A 22,438-nucleotide genomic window follows, 5' to 3' on the forward strand; every position below is an offset into this window, starting at 1 on the left:
TTTCTGTTTCTTCAATTTAAATCTAATAACAATATTTCACCCAGTGAGTTACACAACATATTCAAATTAGAGATGATATCAATCAGTATTTATCGAAATTGAGCCTCACTTCAAGTTTTGGCTTGACTTTTCTATCATTTTGAACTTTGAAATTTTTTAAAAATATTCCACCTCCAGGCGAAAAACCGACTCTCCAACACTGGAGCTGATTCATTCAACAGGTACATCACTGTTCATGTCACAAACAATACAAATACTCTACAAATCTCTCACACACACAACGCTCTACGTTTAATTATCAGGAGAGGATCATGTCAAGCAACATCACCCTCACGGTCATATTCAGCGGCTAGGAGTACCACATTTCCGCGTCAAGAGTCAGTCATCAGCACACAACCATAATATTAGTGTTCTACATGGTGAGTAACACTTCATATATCAATTTGAGATACACCTGATCAGTATTTATTGAAAAAGAGCCTTATTTCATGTTTTCGCTGGACCTCTCTATCATTTTGAACTTGGAATTTTTGAGTCCAACATATTTTTAAAAAAAATTTACAAGTCCTCAAAAACCTTGTGTTCCAATTTCATTGCTTCTCTCTGGTTTTACAGTTTGAAACACCAGTCCGATAATAAATAATCATCCTCTCTTCATTTACAACATTAAATTTTTTTTTGGGCCAATTTACCTTCAAAATTCAGAGTGAAATAACTCAACAACCACTTCACATCTTAGAAATTTCAACACCATTAGAAAGCAAATGAAAATTAGCCTAGGATTTGAGTATATCTCGTCCTCAGCAGTTAACTTCGGACCGTGGACAGGACTTATTGAAATCAAAATTTTTTTTTGATAGTAAAGTCGTTAAAATGGCTCAAAAAAAAGAGTAGGTGGAGCCAAACCCCAATGTCATTATCGCAAATCAAGCGCCCCAAAAGACATGCCGCCCGCCAAACCTTTTGCATTTGGTTTGACTTTTTGGATGCGGGTGGTGGTTGACTTCTTTTCTTTGACTTGTTTGGATGAAGACGTGATGCAAGTATGGTTACTAGGGTCCGATTGTGTCTTATCGAACTGTGTCTAATGGTCTGATGTTTGCATTCAGAACTTGTTGATTGGGTGTCGTTCTTGTTATTGAATTCCCATAAAGGTTGAAAAAACATTAGCAAGAAAGTCCTTTTCGAAAACAACTACTAATCCAAAAGTATACATTCATTTATGTACTGAAATATTCTCAGAGTACAGGCCAATAGTTGAGTGATAGCTTGTCAAAGCCTCCAAAATGGCATCTTCGCCACGAATTCTGTCCATGACTTCTAATAATTTTGAGAGTGGTAAATCGTTAGGACACTTTGTTTGATACGAAGAGAATATTTGATAGCTTGTTTCGAACAAATCTTTTTCTGATGTGGACAACTGTTCAACCTTGTGGTTAAATACAGAGAATGCATCGGTAAGTTCAGCATATTTTTGATTTTCCTTATGTTGCTCAATTTCATACAACCACTCATCATCTTGAACAGTACATGACTTGACTAATTCAAACACAGTTTCAATGTGTTTCTGTGGGGGCACATTCTCTTCAATGCACCCAATCCTGTTGACAAAACACAATCTATCAAGTGGTCTCAAAACGAATAGCCCTCTCACGTCAGGATTGTTCAACAAGGTTTTTTCATCTGTCATCATTCTAACATTATATTTCTCGCCATACATTGCTAACTGTTTCGCTCTTGCTGTAATATCACCAGCAATGGAATAGTATCTTAATGAAGTAGTTCCTAAGTTTCCAATCAATGCCTCACCACAACAAACACCAACAGAATGGCTTATTGCAACATTATTATTCTTGTTGTGGTGGTTGTTGGCTAAATCTTGTGAGAGAGCTTTTGAAATTTTCAAAGCAGTTTCAAATGCCTTATTTGCAAGTTTCCCATTATTAGTATTGGATTTGTTTACAGCTAACGATAGTTGCATCTCTTCAATTGAGAATATTTGTAAATCTCCACTAATAGTTTTGGTGATGGCTCCCAATGATTTAAAAACTCTTGCAATGACATTCTCGATTACATCCTTGGAAAGAGATGAAAGTCCCATCAACCGAACAGAAATTACCATACACTCTTTGTGTGAAAGTCCTAATTTGAAAAGAGTGGTATTTTTGGCTTTGTTCAATAATATTGAGGATTTTTCACTAATTGAGGACTTTGATTTCATGGACGATGAATGGTGTCGCTGAGATTCATGGTGATCTTGTTTAGAAAGAAATGAGGAATGCTGTGCTTGAATTGGTTGCACTTGATTTTTCTTATTAGTGGCAGACATTTCATCCATTGAGGAAGTTCCATCCATGTCCTTTAGTTGGGAAAAGACACTTTCTGGAATGAAAGACTTGAATTCATTCTGTAAAAAGAGATGCATCAATTACTCAATAAAAACTCAAAAACAAGATACTTACCAACCAGTAGACCATCTCTCCAAGAGATTTATAAATGGAACTAACTTCTCCAAAGGGTGAACTCGAAAAATGTACTTTATCCAAGTCAAACTTTTTGATAAGGCCTAATTGTCTCTCTAAATATTTCATAGGTTGAGTAATCATCCATCCAATCATTATACTCATGAGTAAACCGATCAGTGAGCAACCTAATGCTACACCCACTGATATTCCTGTGTTTAAATTAGTGGTCTTTTGTAGGTCTTCTTGATACATGACAAAGAAAACATTCCATTTCAAATTCAATATTTCAAACTTAAATCTAGTCACTCTGTAATCACTGCCCTTACTAGTGACTTGAAGTCCCTGAAGAGATGGAGCATTATTCAAATTTCCACCAAATTGAGAAGCAAGTGATTGCATCAAGGCACCAGCTTGTTGATCGATCAAATCATAGAGGTGAACACGTTGGGATGGATTAATAGCACTGCAATTAATGGAGCCTCCTATTACTAAATTATTCTCCTCTGCCACTAATACATAACCTCTCCCAATGAGAGTAATATTTGCTAAGAATTGTTGAATATTCAAAAGACCGACATTAAGCTTTACAATTCCTACAGGCACTTTCTCTCCTAATTGCATGTATATTAAAGGGTTGTAAATCTTGGTGGCATAATAGACGGCAACACTACCAGTAGGTGGCACGTAAGGTGGCCCAAATACCTTATCTGTGTTGTACTTGGCAAATAAATCACTGCTGATATTGTAGTAATCTTGCTGATGAACCTGATACGGCGCTCTAGGTAAGGGAGTTCCCAATGTCACCAATGTTGTGTTCAATACAGGATTGAAAACATAGCCATACTCTCCATAGTACTGTTCGGCAAAGAGTAGTTGTAAATTGGCACCACTTCCTTTTTCAATAATACAAAATACTGCAGATGCTGGAGTTGCAACGAAATAACCAATACTGTTGGCTCTAAAGGAGAGATATTTGGACATGAGATAATATTTTTGAAATGTCGAGTTTTGAGGTGCAACACCTGTGTTGTAATCCATTGCCATAGCATCACCTGCAGCAATTATTGGAGTGAGACGGTCTCTCATGTAATTCATAATTTTTTGTTCAACCGCTATTAAGAAATATGGAATATTTGAAAATATGTACAGATTTGTTACTAATATTCTTGAACCACGCTACTTACAAACAATCAAATCACTGTTCAAAGTATTCAAAGCATTCGAGGATCCAATGTAAGATGCCAACCAAACTGATAAGCAACACAATATTACAAGTACAATAACCGACGCAATAATGACAAAACGAAGGGATAATATTTTGCTAATCTTTGTTACCACTGAGTTCTCTCCGCTCTTTGGTTGTAGAGATTGTTCTTCTAACACTGAAGAAGAAACAGTGTCGTCATCTTCCTTGATAGTCATGATATGAGATTCTTTTTTTTGAAGATCCTTAACGTTAGCAACGTCTTAATTGTACGAGGAGTGAAGATTAGTTGCATATTACCATTCAACCAAGGATGAACTTGTATTTCAAAGAATATTAGTTGTAGTTGGATGGAAGAGATGATGGGTTGTAGGGCCTATAAAAATTGTTGTGGTAGATCATCATCACGGGTTGCCAATGAACTATTTCTTTGTAAATAAATACATCAAATCCCATCAACAAAAGAATCCGTGAATTAGAATTTCAGACGTCTGAAATACATATCTTCCAGCTCCTTCTAATCAAAATGATAAGAGATGAGAAAAAATATTTGTACATCATCTAACGATGAACATACCATCAGAATTGTTCCTGGTATGATAATGATATCGGAAAAGGAGATGTTCAATATCTGTCATGGGTGATGAGAATAATATGATAATAGTGTTCATAGTATTCTTGCAAGTATGATGAAAGCGAATTATCTTCGGTGCTGTTTTTCATTTTTTAAATTTAAATTTTCAAGCAAGCGATTGAAATAATGACGGAAGAGTTGAGAGAAAAAGAGGAAGACATAAAGAAAACTGAGCGTGATATCAAAAATTTGGAAAATCAAATTGAAGATCTCGAAAAACAGATTGAAGAACTTAAACAAGAAAAGGAAATGTTAGGAGAGCAAAGAGCGAATGCCCAACGAAAAAGTCAGAACAGGAGTTGATCTTAAACAACGTCTGGAGCAAAAATTTTCACAAGCCCATCGGATCATCTAAAAGTACCAACTGGGAGAAGTATGTATAGAGGAATTAATCTTTATACTTGGGTCCATGCTACGTGACTTGAAATTATGTTGGCAAATATCCAATTTGAGTACAGTAGCCAGATTAGTCACATCTAGAAAAGACGATTCACAAACAAAAAAATGTGCTGGTCATTAACAGCGTCAATGTGCTTTACCATGCTCGGGGCTATCATGACCACAGATCAAATTCGAAGAACGTTAACTATTCCAAAGGAACTAAGAGATCGAAGTTATTCACAAGTTCTCTTTTTTTTGGCATACACGGCCATGGAGTTTCTCCAATTCTTGCAATACTGCTTTGGTATTGAGGGTACTTGTGGTTCGACGTCCAATGTGACACTCTCCATTGTTGCACACTTTCTCATCTGGACTCAACCCATCGTTCACAATTATTGGTGTCTTAAAAATACAGCTAAGGGAAGAAAGCTCTTTCGATATGCGCTGTGCTGTTCTATTTTAACTTTGGTTGTTGCTACAGTGTGCTTGATCATGGGTTATTTTCATGTCGGCGGATTTGGTGTCAGCACCAATGGATTTGATCCTGTGAATGGTACTCCAGGAAATATTTTAGGAATTGAAATTCAAAATGTGAATAGCAAACTTTGTTCCATGCAAGGTCCTAACCACTTGTATTGGATGTTTCCTTATCATCCTCTTTGGGGACATGGTATTTCTTGGTACGTTTGGATATTACTCGCTGGCTTTCCACATTTCTTTAGATACTCAGTGAAAGACAATGACTTTTTTGGGAAGAGCTGGGTCATGGGATCCGCAGTGGTAGGTGGATGGCTTGTTGCCTTGGTAGTTTCTTTGATGATTGGAACGTTTCATGAAACTCCATCGTATTGGTGTTTGATTTCAGTTCCATGTCTTGCATTGCCCTATATTTGTGCATTTGTAAAACCTCAACGTTTTATAGTGAGAGAAGAACTGTATGTACAGGGACAGGGACCGAGTAGACGCAAAGAAAACTAGTCGACCAGACACTCTCTCTTCAGTGCCTTGATCTCGTCTGAAGTTCATTCAGGGTTAAGAGGAAGGATGGAAAAACTGAGTCAACGCGCTACGATGTGCCCACTATTTATATCACTCTGGTACCACAAAGAAACACAAAGTTACCAAATCAACAATAACAATGACGTAGTAAAATTTGTGCTTGAAGGTTCCAACAAACCAGATTATCTGTCAGCATGTTCTGTCACACTCCTATTTTCAAATCCCGCGTGCGATAGGACTGTGTTAAATTGAACTTCAGTTCTAAAGCATCATTTTCTGACAGCAGAATCAAACATAAAAATTGAAGATGTTAATGCCAAGAGTAAAGAAACACAGCTCTCTTGTTTTTGTTGCTCTTGCAACGCTTTTGGTACTACTGCACCAACACGTACTCACCACAACAACTCCAAAACCCTTCAAAGTCCATACTGCAGACGATGGAGCCATTCACATAACAATTATTGTTGGTGCCATTCAAAAAGAACAACAACTTCCTCCTCTTGATGCTACTTCCAACAAACTTGTACAACAATTCAAGCAAGTGATATCAAACCAGAAAGAACAAGACTTGGCTAAACATTATCTTGACTTTGCCCAAAGTCTCAAATTTGTAAGTAGACAGTGTGTGCTTTGCAAACATGTACAATGTAACCAACAACCTATCGCTTAATTATGTGAACGCAATGCATCACCCCATGTAACCGCCTACAAATATTCTATCTACCCACATGTCTAACATGCCAATTGTTACTCTCTCATTCTTCTATTAACATGATGCTTCACCTACCTGTTTAAAAGATTCATGACGGAATTCCAAATTCATTCTCTCCAGAGGCCATTGCCATGAAATATGAATTAATGGTTCTTATCAAGGACTTTACATTGAAAGCTCAACATCCTGGAGCAGACATGTTGATATCCATTTTGAAAGACTTTTCACATGTGAAACAACAAGCACCGCAACAGCAACAACAGGAATCAGGTGTTAGTTCCCTCTGGATCAATGCCATTAGTACCACCATGAATTTGTTGGATGGAATTGGAACCTACTCTGACAAGGTATCAAAAGCTTCACAATTCATTGGTGGACCAGTTGCTGCAAAACTTGAAAAGTGGAAACTTCACAAATTGAGTCAGATGGCTAAAACAACAGGAACCAAAGTCGATCAATTCACCACTCAAAACATCAAACCCTATGAAGATAAGATTGCCAAGAAAATTGCTCCTGTAGTGAAATCCAAAACATTCCAAGTAGTGAACCGTTCTCTGAATGTTGTAACCAGCGCCATGTCTATCGCGAACGGAATGAAGACTTTGGGGCTTGTAAGGAATATCAAATTGCCTACCTCCTACAAGGCATTGAAACTTCTCTCACTAAAGCTTCGAAACTCGTTCAGAATAGAAAGCAAGTAATGAAGTTGATTACAACAAGACCTCAGAGAGCACTCAAGACATTCACCAAAATGAATCTCTACAACAAGGCCGTGACAGTGTATGGATTCAAGAGCGATTTTTCCACATTGAAAACTGGAATCTTTGGTGAGAAGAAGCAGCCACAACCAAACGCTGGTAAAAGACCAACAGAACCTGCAAGGAGAGTGCAATCTCCTTCTCCCAATAGACAGCCAAGAGCAGTTAGTAACAGACGTACACCTCGTCAACAGAGAAATCAACAACCCAGAAATGTTAGACAACTGAGAGGAAGACCATAAATTTTGGTGTTGCTTTTTGTGAATCTTGGGAAACGGAGAATAAACAGAAGTGAATAAGAATTATCCCAATGAATTGTTATAAAGGAATCAAATAATATGGACCAAATAATCAACGTTGTTCCGCTTATCCTTGACCAATGACTGAATAATATGTGAGCTTCTCAATGAAATGAATGGACGTATATTCGAGGAATCCATTACTTGAAAAATAGCACTTGTGAAGCCTCAGAACTACACACAATTAATTCACCACTGATTTCATTCAAGCACATTCCTCTTGGATTTGAACATTTCGTCTTGTCATCCCGCCCATAATTAGGAAAGGTCAATTTCGAATTTGTGACTTGTTGGAAACCCTTCACAAAAGTGCCATCTCGTGTGAATACTTGAAATCGTGTATTTGCCACATCACTCACAATTAGATATTTTGAAATTCTGTCATACACAATGGTACCAGGTTCTATAAACTCTCCATTGCAGAGTCCTTTTCTTCCAAAGGTTTTCACACAATTCCAATACTTGGTATTCTTTTCATTTTGTCGAAATATTTCAATCGCATGATCTCCATTACTAATGAATAATTCTCCAAAGTCATGACCAATTTCCAAGCTGCAGGGTCGATAGACTTTTATGATTTGAATGAGTTGTCCATTATTCGAGTCCAATATGGAAATGCAATGCTTGTCACTTTGAGAAATAAATACTTGTTGTTTCCAAAGTGCCATTCCTTTCACAAAACCAGAAATTTCGCGTTGCCATAACGGCCCTGCTCGTTCTGATTCGTTAAAAGTTGAATATTTTCGAATCTCTCTAAAATCATATTTAGCCATGACATTTGGCAAGGATGATCTGGAATGGCTTTGAGCATGATACATCACAAGAGCATCATTATAATTTCCATCATAATTTTCTTCAATTCTAATAAATGTCGGCAATGCAAGAGTAGTATACACTGAAGCGATCCATTCACGTGAAAATAGATCGAATAGTTGAATTCTTCCATATAACGAACTGAAGGGATCAGATATTAAAACGCATTGATGATGATAGGAAATTTCAATATCAAAGGGTGTCTTGAAATTATCATTGTCAACAGTGTTGGAAGTGACAATTTGATTGGAGGACAAGGTCAACAAATGTTCAAAATTCATTCCTAATCCTTTGGTCCGTTTAGCTGATCGCATCTTGGTCAATAATTTGGAATATAATTTGTCGATCTCGTAAGACTGTGGTTCAGTATCGTTTAAAGTTGGATTTTCGTTGTTCATCATCGGAATATCCGAATGAAACGGATATAAATGAATGAGTACTAGTATTGGACCAGATTGACCATTCATGCTGTTCATCATTTTTTTGCAACGCGTTTTCTTTTTGCTGTTGTCATTGATTTTACGATATTTAATAGGGTTGGGAATTCTACACGTGAACTGAGAACTCTAGTTTTAAAGCTTTTGCTTCTTTTAAAACATTGCAACAACAACAGTTCGCAGGTATTGACTGTGTACAGCTAGGTTTTCAAGCTAATGTGATATCTGAAAATGGTTTTAGGTCATATCGAAGGCAATTGTTGCATTGTTTCAAAATACTGCACAACTTTTCTTTTAAATGTTTTTCGTATTTCGAAAAGCCATTAATGAAAGGATCATTGAAAAATAGTGTGAAATGCCCACCACACAATGGCTTCATGTGGAGTGTACTTTGATTCTTGATCATGAAAGGTACATAGGTGCTCCTTGATTCCGTGTCTTCCAGACCTGACTCAAATCAACAAAATTCATTCAAACACAGGGCACAAAGTTCAAAATGAAGGAGTGATTTGGTTAAATATTGCCTAAAGTAACGCGTGACACACTTACCCAGTCCTCCATACGAATTGAATCCACAGCAAAATATTGATCCTGACTGGAGACGAATAAACGCTTGCTGATATCCAACAGAAAAATATGTAATACTGTCGTTACAAGGTGTGATAAATGTTGCCTTAACCCATTGTCGTTGATCTCCTACTCTGTAGTGATGTAAAATACATTAGAAAATATGTAAAATAATAATGACCTCATTTTCAATTTCCATTTTCAACAACATACGTATTATTTCCAAGTTCTCCAACTGCATTCCATCTTTGAGTTTAAATTTCGTGTGTGAAAAGAACATATTTTGCGAATAGAGTTGTGAAAATTGCATTCACAATTTGCATTGAACAAAATCTCAGTATTTACACCTACCCAACTCCATATATTTCGTTATCCACTGTTATTGCAATGGTATGATAATATCCACATTCTGCAAATTTAATTCGTTTTCCAATTTCAGTAACTAGGAAAAATGTCGAAGTGGAAGAAAGTTCACTATTTCCGAGCTTGAGAGTCATGACATGTACGATAAAATCGAATATATTTAAACAACTTACCTGTCCGTAGTTATTCGATCCTTTTAAATACAATTCACCACCTGTGGTCAATACCAAAGAATGTGAATCTCCAAAACTGGCATGACAAAATTTCTTGTTCTCATTTACGACGTTATCCCTAATTACAAGTTTTTCAAAATCGTCCGAAAATCCCTTTCCAACAATATACACATCGTTGCTATGGGTAAACAAGGCTATCGCATAAAACCGTCCAATCATTTTCTGAACATGCTTCAAAACATCTGTGCCCACACCCGTATTGATCATTGTAGCAACATCTGGATTTTGTTTGTAATGTTTTGTCAAGACATTATTTGAATTGTATCCACAACCATACAATTGTCCTTCCTCGGTCAATATGGCACAACAATTATAGCAGCAAGTAATCAATTTAATTTTTGGAGCAAATAATCCTGAGAGTGGAACAGAAGCAGGCTGTTGCTGCAAACTCAAACGCATCAATTCCAAATTAGTTGTTGGACTATAATACAATTCATCATCGACAGTGCAAAATAACACAACACCACCTCCTGCAGCCACGAGTTTCAACGGCTTGTGTTTTATTTCGTTCGGAACCGATCTGAGAGAATGGGACGAAGCGTTTCCTATGGATTTCAGATTACGATCCGATTCATATTCATGTCCATATTCACCGGAGATCAAGATGGTGTTGAGAGTTGGAAGAGGTAGAGAGGACATGGCAATATTTTTGAAATTCGAAAAAACTATTTTTATATCGACTAGCAAGGTTACTGAAGAAAGTTGTGCGATAGGGTTTGCAATTCAACAAAAGTACAGCTGGCAGCTCAAACACTTTCAATGTGAAATCGAACAGGACAAGGAGAACTGTGATCATACCAAGTTACTTACTAATCAAGTGAGGACCAAATTGAGAGATTTTGTAAAAAACTCGCGAAATTTGCAGTCAACCTATAATGTCCGGACAGAAAATCGCGAGTTCTCAAAAACAAAAAAAAATCACACGGTCTTCTTCTCCCCAACTCGATAATTTTCAAACCGAAATGCCACTCTCACGAAAGGTCTACGTTCTCGGAGGTTACACCAGCAAATTCATTGGCAAGGGTCATCCAGATTTCATTCACAAGAAACACCCTCTCTTTGGTAAACAAACCAATCCAGATTTGAAATGGTATTTAATCACAGCCATTCAAGAAACACTCAAGATGCATCAATGCAAGGGAGATTTGGTCGATAAGATTTTCGTTGGCAATTTTGCAGGAGAATGTTTTTCCAATCAAGGTCATTTGGGTTCAGGTGTTTCCGAAGCTGATTCTGGATTGTTGTACAAACCTTCGTATCGATTGGAAGCTGCTTGTGCTTCCGGTGGTGGTATGTTTCTTGTCTGTTTTGTTGTGGATAATATATTATGAACTAACTGATGATGAAATCATTTCAAAATCTGAATGATCATTCTCATGGGAAAATATGCACTCGCGAACATCAATGAAACCCACACACAACTCTGCTCATTGCGTGCGCACGCACTCTCTCTCGCATACATCGGATTAAATTCCTCTCTCGTACTCATATCTTGTTGTCTCGCAACATTGGAACCCAATGTTTCCAGTTGCATTCAATGCTGCTGTGGACTCGATTCTGGCTGGAACCAGTCATGTTGCATTGGTCGTTGGTGCTGAAGAACAAAACACTGTGAGTGCAAGAGAAGGTGCTTCTCATTTGGCTAAGGCAGCTGATTTCAATCGACAACGTCCCATTGAGGAATTTACATTCCCAGCTCTGTATGCCATTCGTAAAATGCATTATTTGAAAAAGTATGGAAATTTGGTCCGATCCGAAGATATTGAAGGTGTTGCTTTGAAGGTAAGTTGTCATGAATTCATGTCCGCTCGGCAGCAGCAAACCATGAATTGTGTGATCAATGATGAATAATTGTGGCCTTGGTCAATTCGCTCTGTTGGAAACAAAAAAGGCATATGCTGCTGGTAACAAGAATCCACTTGCTCAAATGTATAGCGTCAAGCTCGATCAACAAGGAGTATTGGAATCTCCAAAATTTTTGAGTAATCCAGAAATTAAGGATGCCCTTAAAATGTGTGAATGTTCTCAAGTCTCTGATGGAGGAGCCGGTTTATTGGTTCTGAGCGAGGAAGGTTTACAAAAATTAGGTGTACCCAAGTCACAAGCTATTGAACTCTTGGCTTCTGAAGTTGCTATTGGAAATTTGTATAATGATACACCAGAGACATTCTCTGACTTGTTGACTACAAGAGCTGCTGCCAAGAAAGCTTATGAAGTGTCTGGAGTATCACCAAAGGATGTTTCTGTGGCTGAAGTGCATGATTGCTTTGCTGTTGCTGAAGTTGGTATGAACGAGGCTCTTGGTTTCAGTAAGCCAGGTGAAGGTGCATTCTTGCACTTGACCAAGCCAATGGTTAATACTGGAGGTGGTTTAATCTCTTTCGGACATCCTGGTAAGTTTGAATCTTTGAAATTTGTTGTTACCAATTCGATTTGTTGTATTGAATATGGTATTTGGAAATGAAAATTCCACCTCATTTTTCATTTGGTATCCATTCAACATTAAGTTGGAGCAACTGGTGTGAAACAAATCAATGAAGTTTACAAGCAAATGAAAGGTAAAGCTGGTGACTATCAATTGAAGAATAGTTTGGAGCTTGGTGTTTGTGCCAACATGGGAGGAAATGACAAGACTTCAGTCGTTTCAATTTTCAAGAATTTGTAAGAGAGAGAATTAAGGCGTTCGTTCATGTGAACACACAACCGGAATGAATTTCAATTTTTGAAACAACATAAATTTAATACAGTATTCATGAAAAAAAACTAATCATTATGTTTCCGTTCAAAAATCCCTTAAGGAACTGTTATTGTCTTGTTTGTGGAATCTTTAACAGAGTTCAAAAAATCAATAACCATTGGTGTATGTGGTGAAGTACCGAATTGTTGCAATAAAAACTTGGCAATATTGTCGTCGATGAGTGTTTTCTTGTGATTCGTATTTGGATTTTCTTTCAGTAATTTGGACCAATGTTCGTGAAAGGCAAGAGCAAATTGAAAAAGATGCATCGTATTTTGTCTGTCATTTCTAAGTTTTTGCAATAATTCAAGCAAGAACGAACTGTCTGGATCAATGGAACGGAAGAATATATCAGCCGTAATGTTGGCTATTAGAGCAGTATTATTTGCAGTATTGCTATGTCGAATCAAAATGGTAATCATTGTGACAAAATTCGCAAGCTCAGCTTTAGCATAGGACCTATGCCTAATTCTGCTGGCATCAAGGAGTTTTTTCAACCACAAAAATGCTTTTCCTGCTTGATTCGTGTTAATATATCCGACCATGATTAAGGCAAAGTCTTCAAATGTGGGTTTCACTGTGCTTCTAGGATTGTTTCTGAGGCTCAAAAGTAAATGTTCTGCCTTTTCAGGAGCCTTAAATTCAAAGATATACTTTTTGATAATTTCTGATAACTCATTTCGAGTGACCATGTTGCTAGCTACAAGCATGTCAAATAATCTCTGTGAAATTTCTAAACTATTCGGATTCATCAAGTAGGAGGATAAAGTCTTGGAATTCCAAATGATATCAAACTTTTCTGCAAATAATTTAGTGTTGAAAATATGAGAGATGTTTCCTTGCTTAGCAGTTGTTGAATAATATTGTGCATATTTGTGAAACAATTCAATTCGGTAGGCTCGTTCTTCACTAATAAACCTGTACAATAATCTAATTGGCCCCTTGTGTTGAGAAAAGTGATAGACAAACGAGTTCATGATTTGAGTTCTCAATTCGAGGGTGTTTTTTAAATGTTCCAATAAAGCCTTTTCTCCAGACGATGATGCTGTTGTATGATCTATTCTTAGCGAGTTCAAAATAGCTCTTCCTAGAGAGGTCATATTATCAAAAACTGACAGTGAAGAATATGATTCAAAGAGAGGATCGTACACACGAGATAATTTCAAATTAATATTCTGCCTTGGTTTAGTACTTGAATTGGTATTGTCATTTTTCTTTCCATAGTCTATTGAATGTAAATATGAAAACACCAGCAGCAAATTAAATTTGTAATGTTCCATGAAGGTAAAATGCTGAATTACTCTGTGAATTGTTGCCTCCGATAGATATTCTCCATATCTTTGTGCAAGCATGAATATTCTATCACAGATTGTGAAGGTCATATTGTCCAATTTAGATGAAGAATATAAATCCAACCTCGGAATAATTTCCTTTTCATCTGCATTGCCACGTAATCTGGAAGAATTGAAATCGGACCTTATCTTTTCATTCTTCTTGATGAATGAGAGAATAAGAAGCGTAATTCTCTCTCTGAGATCGTCATTGGAGATGTTGTTGAGCGAAGATTGCATTGTGGTAGTATTATTATTATTCGTTGCTGATGTTTTTGTAGTATTGGGGTTGACCCATCCTGCTGGTTCTAAATCCTCCAACTTGTTTGTTGTAGACGAAGACATTTTACCCTCCGGTGATGACGACACTCCCATATTATTTTCATGAATATTTCCAGTGTTGGAACTATATCGGAACAATGAATGGTGATAAGATGAAAATGTTCTTGTGGGAGAAAATATTTGTTTGGTTTCAGAACGACTTGTGGTAGCCTTCAATATTCTTTCATAAGAGCGAGAGGGTAATTGCCAATACCATCCCAACGACCGCTTCATTTTTTTCTTTTTTTTAAATTTATTTAATTCATAATCAACAAGTCATGATGATCAATTCCAATAATAATACACACTATGATATTTTGTACATTCAAACAAAGTTACGTCACCCACACTTTGATGACGCAAGCATTTTCACCGAGCGATGAACCATTTTCTTTGGTCATAAATTCAAATAATAAAAAAAAATAGCTCAACAACGATGATTGAAACAACAAACAATGAAGCACTCATGATACACACGCCAAATATGTGGGAAGAATTGCCGTTAGAAATTCTCAATTACATTTTGGAATATTTGGATCCGAGAAATTTGGTGAATTTGATGTGTGTTTCTTCTCAAATTCGGTTGATGGCCATCAAATTTTTACTGATGGGTCTCGGAGAGAAGGAATATATGAATGAACGATTACGTAACATGAACAAGCCTAATAGTAATTTGCTAATACCCAATGAATTAGGGGGAAATAGTTTAATTTCCTTCCTTGATGTCTTGTTATCAGAACAGAAGAACGACGAGGATACACAACAGTTGTTTCTTCCGAGAATTAATTTGAGCATCTTTTCAGCTCCAACATTATGGTCCACATTGAACAAACTTGAAAGTGTAATTGAGAAATATCATGTCATCGAGTTGGTGTTGAATTTACACGAATCCGATGATGTCATTCGATGGCTTAACAAGACACTGAGCAAGAATTCTATGAAAACCATTACTCGCTTGACTGTCATGTATCCATCCAAAAGAGGTTTCTACCATGATCCCAAACGCGATGAATTGGTGTTGCCAAATAACAGACCTCTCAAGGGTATGTTGTGTTTGTCAAAAACAAATTGTGATCACCTTTACCGATTTCATCACTTCAAACACTTAAAGTATTGAACGGTTTTTTCGTCACGAGTGAAAAAAGTCTCCAAAATCTTTGCCTAAACCGAGAATTGTGTCTCAGTTTACAAGTTCTCACAATTTCCTGTTCCTATTTATTTCATTTTGTTGACAAGCATTTTAATTTACTTGACCATGCATTGAGGACCGTGTTAAAATCAATGCCAAACCTGACAACACTTTATTTTGAACTTTCTACCCAATCACGTATTTCAGTTGATGATGAAATGGTTCAATTATTAGAGTCAACCAAATTGAAAGTGTTTCGAATAGAGTCGAGCCAATCTATTTTCCTGCAAAAACTGACAGAGAAATCTTTAGCTACATGTTTGCCACACATTGAAGAGTTACACTTAAACGTCAATTTTAATGGTCCATCCTCTTCATATAGTCACACTGCTACCACACCAGTTTATCACAATGAAGCATTAGAAGCTTTTTTCCCACCACGCCCTTTGAAATACTTATTTTACTGCCACTCTGCTGCAACAGGAGCATTGGTGATGAAAATTCCACAAATTGAAACATTATTTATATACACTCAGTATTCTGCAAAGGGAGATGACTTTCCATCCTTGAAAGTGCAACGGTTAATTGTAAAAGGATATCATGACTATTTGAAAGAAATTTGCTTGACAGATCTTTTCCCTTATACTAGAGAGATTGTATTTTATGACTCCACTGTCAAGTGTTCTACGATATGCAACCCAAAAAGAGGGGCAAAGAATGCGCTTGAATCTGTTACTCTTGAGCATTGCTCATTAGACATCACTGATTCGAATCAAATTGCTGCTTTAATTTCTCAGTTACGATCATTTAAAGCATGGAAAACAGTGTTTTACTCAAACCAAATTTCTAATGACCCTACCGTTGTTACCATTGAAAAACAACAACGAATTTCAGCTCTGCAAGAACGGAGAAAAACCATCGAAAAAGTGTGTGACGCACAGTTGCAAACATTGATTGTAAAAGATTGTCAGAGCTTTTATGACTTCTTTTTAATTGCAATACTATCTCTTAATATGCCACATTTAAAGAGAATTCGACTGGAAAATTCATATTCAGTCTCGGAGGATGAATTACAAATTTTGTTTGAAAGTATTCGAGGAGCAAATTTAATGAGTTCTCTGATTATTGGGCCAAAATTTAAGAATAATTTAATTATGGAGTATCTGGAAATGATTCATTGTTTCGATATTAATAGTAACACCCATGATATATTGAAGAATAATGACATTCAGTTGGCATTCAATGGTCCATGTATTACATGTGAACTATTTAATCTGCTTTCCAATGAAATGTTGGAACAAATTTCAGTAATTTCATTACCCGATGCAATGCTTGAGTGTGATAAATTTACGGAGATTTTGGATCGTTTAAATCCAAACAAACTCAAAAAGTTGCAAATTAATTTTGGAAACAGTGGGCCTACACTCGAATTTTTCAAGCATCTCAAGCGATTCTCAATGTTAGAGCAAGTATATATCAGCGGAAAAGCTAAACCAACCTCAGACTCGGAACATGAACTTTTTAAACCTTTTTTGTGTCAAGACATACTTCATGAAATGGCAAAATTGACCATTTTCTTTTTTGACTGCCCTGATTGGTGTAAATTCTCCACCGTTGAGGTGGAATTGTTGAAAAAGCAATTGAGAAGTTTGAATCGATCGGCACCCAAATTATTACTTCCATTCGATAACGTGAATTCGGATTATTCCATGGATCCAAACAAGAAGAAGCAGACAACAACCTGGTCTGGCAGCTTTTGTGAAATTCAATAAGTAAATAATAGCATACATGGATGACATGATTATAGAGAGCCAACACGTTGAGATTGGAACTGTGTTCGAATCCTTTTTTAGTCGAATTGTCAAACACCATTTTTCTCTTCACAAACAAAATGAGTCGAAGAGATTTTGATGACGCCACTCGCGGAGGAGATGACACAACCACTACTGCCATAGAAACGACCAAACTCTACTCATTGCATCGGATCAAACTGTTCAAACTGTTTACTTCTCTCAATACGTTATTTACGCTCATTGTTATCATTTACATGATCGTTGTATGTATTTCTTGATACCCCATTGATTTTTTAATATATATATTTTTCTTTCTATTAAATTATCATTGCGTTTCTTCCATCACGAAACTGCGCAACAAGACTTTTATCATTCTCGGAGTTCAATTACAAGGACATCCAACGAATGGCTCCATCTATTCCATCCTCACTTGGACTTCCTATCTCAGTTACGTTCTGGAAGCTATTGAGAGTTGCTGCTTGGTTACTTGCATCATGGGATTAGTTGCCTCATTCACAAAGCCTTCCGCTGCTTGTAATCGATTCTTAATCATTCCTTACATCTTGGGTTGCTTGGTAAAATTATTGATGGAATGGGGTTTGATCATGTCCACTTCGGGAGCCATGACTGCTCTCGCTGGTCATGAGAGTGTCGTGTACGTTGCTATTGTGGTTGCCATCATTGATGCTGTATGGAATTTGCTTGCCTTGATTTTCAGTGTGGTTCATGCTGTGTATTTGTTTGGTGTTCGTAGAAATATGAAACTTGTGAAATAAGAGATTTGTGTTTTTCAAGGTACTCTTTCTGTACACAAGAATAAGAATATTCAAATACACCAGAAATTAGTAATGACATGAACATTTGAAAATTGTTTTTTTTTGGGTTGGAATTCATGAATATAATAACAAGTACATTTGACTTGCACGAGTATTCAACACATATGGACTAGATCTGAATGAAATGAATCAATGAGCTCATTTACTTGTTCTTTACGTAAGCATTGAATGGATTAGCAGTTGGGTCATCCTCTCGATGATCAAAACGACCCATCATGTGTGGAATATTCACCGAATGATCCTTCATGACAATATCTTGATTTTCACCTTGTCGAGCACAGTGCTTATCATACCAATTCCACATCTCTGCAGTAGGTACATGATTATCAAAGGCTCCTCCTTGAGCTGAAGCTTGATATCTATTAATGATAAAGGCCGTAGTGGCAGCACACACGGAAAGCAAGACTTGAACATGGGGCTTTCTGAGAAAATATCCTCGAGTATTGAAATCGACTGGGTGCATGTTGTTGTTGTTGTTGGGTGTGTATTGAGTTGGTCTATGTGTAATAATTTGTTGTTATTGTTTTCTCATGTCTCGAATGAAGTATTGATACCCTCCATATATTCAGTAGTCATCATGATGCAACATATAAGCGGACCGCCTTAATACGCCGACTAGCAGGAAAGTAGGCGAAGTGCAGTCAATGAGCAATGGATTGAATTAAGGTTGATCCTTACTATCGATGAAAAAAGAAGGAGGGCCAACTTGGATGGTGATTCTCCGGTATTCATCGCCGCTTGAAAGAATCGGCCCTGAGTGATTGGACCGATTCTTTCCAATAGAATTCTCTTTTGTAATTTCAACTCCAACAAGGCTGCATGAATGAATATATTGGAGTACAATTTGTTAAAGAAACATGTGCACCAGCGTTGGAGCAAGACATGACAAACAAAAGCTTCAAGTTGAGTGAAGAACATTCTCGCAATTTACAACCAAATATACATTTGTGTCACATCTTGGGATGTCTTAATTGCATTGGGTGGATGATGCGAGAAGTGAGCATTCTCTCCAACATTAAAACTTCCTCACGATTTGCCATTGCGTACAAATTCACTAGTTTCAGCGCATCCCAAATTAGTATTAATCCACACAAAAAAACGATTAATTTAAAATCAACAAGAAAAAAGTGAAACAACTTGCATTCAACACCAACCACCATAATTTGATCGTACTTTCATTGTTATTGATTGGTATCATCATTGCTGGATTATTATTACACTCTAACCTTCCTTCCGAACCATCTTCCATCTTTCCCGAAATTCAATCATCATCATCGTCCAACAATCATCCAGATGACCCAACCTTTCATTAAAATCATCAAGACCATTTTAGGACGTGAACAATCGGAAGGACAAGGTGCTCGAGTCATTCGAACCATCGGAGGACAAGTTTCGTATCATGATCCGTTTTTATTACTTGATGAATTTAAGGTTTCAAAACCTGCGGGATTTCCGAATCATCCTCATCGAGGTTTTGAAACAGTGACATACATGCTTGACGGTTCTTTCAAACATCGAGATAATCAGGGAAATCAAGGAGTGATTGGTCCAGGAGATATTCAATGGATGACAGCTGGCAGAGGTGTGGTGCATTCTGAAATGCCAGAAGGTTCCGGTGTGAATACTGGAATGCAGTTATGGGTCAATTTGAAAGCTAAAGATAAGATGGTAGAGCCACAATATCAAGATTTAAGAGCTTGTGACATTCCAAAAAAGAATATCGATGAATTTACAACCATTTCCGTCATTGGTGGAAAGAGTCAATCGGTAGAAATTGAAAGTCCCTTAAAACTTAGAACCAAAGTGTTGTATTTTGATGTCAAAATGACAAAGAATGGACACATTTATAGAGAAATTATTCCAAAAGGTTATCAAGGATTTGTGTATGTTATTAAGGGATCTGGAAAATTGCGTCAAGATCAAAACAAGTTTGAACAAGCTCCAGAAAAATCAGCTCTACTTTTTAAGGAGACGACACAGGATCAGGCTTTTGAATTTGAGACTACGTCAGATGTCACACAATTTGTATTGATTGCTGGTGAGCCAATGAATGAACCTATGGCTCGATATGGACCATTTGTCATGAATACGCAAGAAGAGATTTCTCAAGCCTTTGAAGATTATCACTCTGGAAAGTTTAAATAATCATGTTGCTGACATGTTTCAACAAGATTGTTCCATTCAATCATTTGTACATAGATCTAATTCTATTAAAAAATAGAAGATTTCATAATTTCGTTGGCATGTGTTCTTTTGCGTAAATCTTCGAAGTCTTCATTAGTTGTTTTCAATGCATTTTCGTCAACTCATTCACACGAATCCAACAACTACTTGTTACTCTTTTTAAATTGTTTTTTCACATATTTTCTCAACGTGGCTGAGACGCTCTGTCGAACTAACTGCTTCTGTGGAGCATTATTCATCATGATGGAAGAGGATAGCATGACACCAAATTCCTCCTCTGACAGGTTTTGTTGCGCGTCATTACCAGCTCCAACACTAAGAGAAGGTAATTGAAAATTGCGTGCTTGATTGCCAATACTACTATTACTCGTCGTTGTGTTGGTCGATACTGAAGAAATACTAATATTGGGATTGACAAAGATTTGAGCGGTCGATGTGGTACTCGTTGAAATGACATTCTTGTGACTAGTGTTACTCTCATATTTTCCTTCTTCAATATTTCTCTTAATAATTTCACTCAATAACGCTTCAAAACTTTCTTGGATATTCCAATTTTCAATGGCACTAACCACATAGAATGGACAATGAGAACTCTCTCCCAATGTATAACCATATTCGGCATTGACAGTTTTGGCATGTGACAGAGGTTCATCAATCTTATTCATAACAATAACCATGGGTGGAAATGCAGGTGGAAACAGTGTTGGATCTGGAGGCAACACATAACTTGACGAGGTCGAACTCGCTCCAGTCGTATCCGTGGAAATGCCACTTGTCACAGAATCACGTCTCGAACTAGCACCATTTGAATCCAATTCTGAACCATTTTTAAAATAAGCTGTCTTACATTCCTCAATCAAAATTTGAAGTTGAGCAAAGGACGATTTATCATTCATGTCAAACACGAGCATGAAACCATCCATTCCAGAAAGGTCAGAAACTTGTTTTCGTGTCACAGATTGTCCACTCGTATCGACAATGGTCACACGACAAATGACATCTTGTTCAAATGTATAAGAAATGTCAGAAATTAAGCTGTGAAAGGGATGAACGGCAGCAATGTCCACATTTTCTGAATGATTATTCAATTCTGTACCCACATGCTTTCCAGGAGAATGTGAAATTTCTAAATGATGATTCGATCCATGATGTAACTGTTCCATTAAATCTTGATTAGGAGAAGCACTCGTTGGTGAATGAGCTGCAGTAAGATGAGAATGATGGATTGAAGAATTTCCAGAAGGACTCGCAGTTGTGGAATCTTTTCTCTTTTTGAAAAACGAAAACTTTCTCGATTTTGATTGTTTTTGCTTTTCTTCTTGTTCTGCTTGCAATTCATCTTTTTGTTGCTTAATGGATAATAGTGTATCATCCAATTTCATAAAATCTCTCAATTCTTGAGGAATAATTTCCAAGTCATGTGCCATTTGTTTATATCCATAAATGTCACCTTTTGGATTTTCCTTAATTGGAACTCCATTATTTGAGAGAGAAGTCAAATTGGAAGTAGATTCTTGGGAAGGTGGAGCTGGCATTCGGAATGTAAATTGCACTTTGGTCACGTATTCATCTTCGATGGTTGGTTCGTGATCGAGTGGAACTTGTTCCTTTCCAACACATCCTGTCATGCATATTCAATACAATTATTTACATTGCATCCATATAAACCCAACAATATGGAATGAAACCATTTCAAATATTCATATGAAAATTAAATTAAGTAATAATATTTACATAATAATATTAAATATTGAAATCAATAATTAAAAAAATTTACAAACACATTGAATAACACAAAAATTAGGACAAAATAATATAATGAAACCTACTTTGAGCAATGCAACTCTTTCCAACGCTTTCAGCTCCCAAAATTGCAATTTTAAAATCATGAAAGAATGGAATTCCCCGAATGGTTCTTCTTCTGTCTTGTTGTATCGATTGACGTTGTTGAAGAGAATGCCGAAGAGAGAATCTTTGAATGAGATTGGGCATTGAGAAAGACGTTAATGATGATGAAGTGTTGTTGGATGACGGCAGGAGATGTTGTTGTGATTGGTTGTTGGCAGGTCTTTGTGGCCAAAAGATGCAATTTTTTTGAAATGAAATGACAAGTGACAACTAACGTAAATTTGTCGAAGATTATTTCCAAACAAGAGCATACTGTAAATTTATGAACATTTACCTCTAACCTCACTCCAAACTTAAAATCCAAACAATATTCAGTATTCCAAAAAATTTTTAA

General features: G+C 36.8%; 12 protein-coding genes across 12 annotated transcripts; 6 read left to right on the plus strand and 6 right to left on the minus strand.

The window, feature by feature from the left end:
• Positions 1 to 1,216: 1,216 nt before the first annotated feature.
• Positions 1,217 to 3,887, minus strand: C9374_013833 (uncharacterized protein; the record flags this gene model as incomplete). The annotated part of the gene is made up of 3 exons (XM_044689753.1): positions 1,217 to 2,407; positions 2,463 to 3,577; positions 3,650 to 3,887. 3 exons carry the CDS (start codon positions 3,885 to 3,887, stop codon positions 1,217 to 1,219), a joined length of 2,544 nt encoding a protein of 847 aa, XP_044553265.1.
• Positions 3,888 to 4,807: 920 nt separating this feature from the next.
• Positions 4,808 to 5,662, plus strand: C9374_013834 (uncharacterized protein; the record flags this gene model as incomplete). Its single annotated transcript, XM_044689754.1, has 1 exon — positions 4,808 to 5,662. The coding sequence occupies one exon, from the start codon at positions 4,808 to 4,810 to the stop codon at positions 5,660 to 5,662; it is 855 nt and encodes a 284-aa protein (XP_044553266.1).
• A 328-nt stretch (positions 5,663 to 5,990) lies between these two features.
• On the plus strand, positions 5,991 to 7,395 carry C9374_013835 (uncharacterized protein; the record flags this gene model as incomplete). The annotated part of the gene is made up of 3 exons (XM_044689755.1): positions 5,991 to 6,293; positions 6,482 to 6,934; positions 7,012 to 7,395. The coding sequence occupies 3 exons, from the start codon at positions 5,991 to 5,993 to the stop codon at positions 7,393 to 7,395; spliced, it is 1,140 nt and encodes a 379-aa protein (XP_044553267.1).
• A 197-nt stretch (positions 7,396 to 7,592) lies between these two features.
• Positions 7,593 to 8,744, minus strand: C9374_013836 (uncharacterized protein; the record flags this gene model as incomplete). The annotated part of the gene is made up of 1 exon (XM_044689756.1): positions 7,593 to 8,744. The coding sequence occupies one exon, from the start codon at positions 8,742 to 8,744 to the stop codon at positions 7,593 to 7,595; it is 1,152 nt and encodes a 383-aa protein (XP_044553268.1).
• Positions 8,745 to 8,910: 166 nt separating this feature from the next.
• Positions 8,911 to 10,504, minus strand: C9374_013837 (uncharacterized protein; the record flags this gene model as incomplete). Its single annotated transcript, XM_044689757.1, has 5 exons — positions 8,911 to 9,149; positions 9,252 to 9,403; positions 9,483 to 9,515; positions 9,621 to 9,754; positions 9,806 to 10,504. The coding sequence occupies 5 exons, from the start codon at positions 10,502 to 10,504 to the stop codon at positions 8,911 to 8,913; spliced, it is 1,257 nt and encodes a 418-aa protein (XP_044553269.1).
• A 323-nt stretch (positions 10,505 to 10,827) lies between these two features.
• Positions 10,828 to 12,530, plus strand: C9374_013838 (uncharacterized protein; the record flags this gene model as incomplete). Its single annotated transcript, XM_044689759.1, has 4 exons — positions 10,828 to 11,155; positions 11,394 to 11,647; positions 11,757 to 12,258; positions 12,373 to 12,530. 4 exons carry the CDS (start codon positions 10,828 to 10,830, stop codon positions 12,528 to 12,530), a joined length of 1,242 nt encoding a protein of 413 aa, XP_044553270.1.
• A 128-nt stretch (positions 12,531 to 12,658) lies between these two features.
• Positions 12,659 to 14,488, minus strand: C9374_013839 (uncharacterized protein; the record flags this gene model as incomplete). The annotated part of the gene is made up of 1 exon (XM_044689760.1): positions 12,659 to 14,488. The coding sequence occupies one exon, from the start codon at positions 14,486 to 14,488 to the stop codon at positions 12,659 to 12,661; it is 1,830 nt and encodes a 609-aa protein (XP_044553271.1).
• Positions 14,489 to 14,690: 202 nt separating this feature from the next.
• Positions 14,691 to 17,155, plus strand: C9374_013840 (uncharacterized protein; the record flags this gene model as incomplete). The annotated part of the gene is made up of 2 exons (XM_044689761.1): positions 14,691 to 15,297; positions 15,366 to 17,155. The coding sequence occupies 2 exons, from the start codon at positions 14,691 to 14,693 to the stop codon at positions 17,153 to 17,155; spliced, it is 2,397 nt and encodes a 798-aa protein (XP_044553272.1).
• Positions 17,156 to 17,274: 119 nt separating this feature from the next.
• C9374_013841 (uncharacterized protein) lies at positions 17,275 to 17,952 on the plus strand (the record flags this gene model as incomplete). The annotated part of the gene is made up of 2 exons (XM_044689762.1): positions 17,275 to 17,439; positions 17,539 to 17,952. The coding sequence occupies 2 exons, from the start codon at positions 17,275 to 17,277 to the stop codon at positions 17,950 to 17,952; spliced, it is 579 nt and encodes a 192-aa protein (XP_044553273.1).
• Positions 17,953 to 18,154: 202 nt separating this feature from the next.
• C9374_013842 (uncharacterized protein) lies at positions 18,155 to 18,475 on the minus strand (the record flags this gene model as incomplete). The annotated part of the gene is made up of 1 exon (XM_044689763.1): positions 18,155 to 18,475. One exon carries the CDS (start codon positions 18,473 to 18,475, stop codon positions 18,155 to 18,157), a length of 321 nt encoding a protein of 106 aa, XP_044553274.1.
• Positions 18,476 to 19,305: 830 nt separating this feature from the next.
• Positions 19,306 to 20,157, plus strand: C9374_013843 (uncharacterized protein; the record flags this gene model as incomplete). Its single annotated transcript, XM_044689764.1, has 1 exon — positions 19,306 to 20,157. The coding sequence occupies one exon, from the start codon at positions 19,306 to 19,308 to the stop codon at positions 20,155 to 20,157; it is 852 nt and encodes a 283-aa protein (XP_044553275.1).
• A 182-nt stretch (positions 20,158 to 20,339) lies between these two features.
• On the minus strand, positions 20,340 to 22,188 carry C9374_013844 (uncharacterized protein; the record flags this gene model as incomplete). The annotated part of the gene is made up of 2 exons (XM_044689765.1): positions 20,340 to 21,817; positions 22,026 to 22,188. The coding sequence occupies 2 exons, from the start codon at positions 22,186 to 22,188 to the stop codon at positions 20,340 to 20,342; spliced, it is 1,641 nt and encodes a 546-aa protein (XP_044553276.1).
• Between the last annotated feature and the right edge of the window lie 250 nt (positions 22,189 to 22,438).

This window comes from Naegleria lovaniensis (assembly GCF_003324165.1).
Source record: "Naegleria lovaniensis strain ATCC 30569 chromosome Unknown tig007, whole genome shotgun sequence".
NCBI lineage: Eukaryota > Heterolobosea > Eutetramitea > Acrasida > Naegleriidae > Naegleria > Naegleria lovaniensis.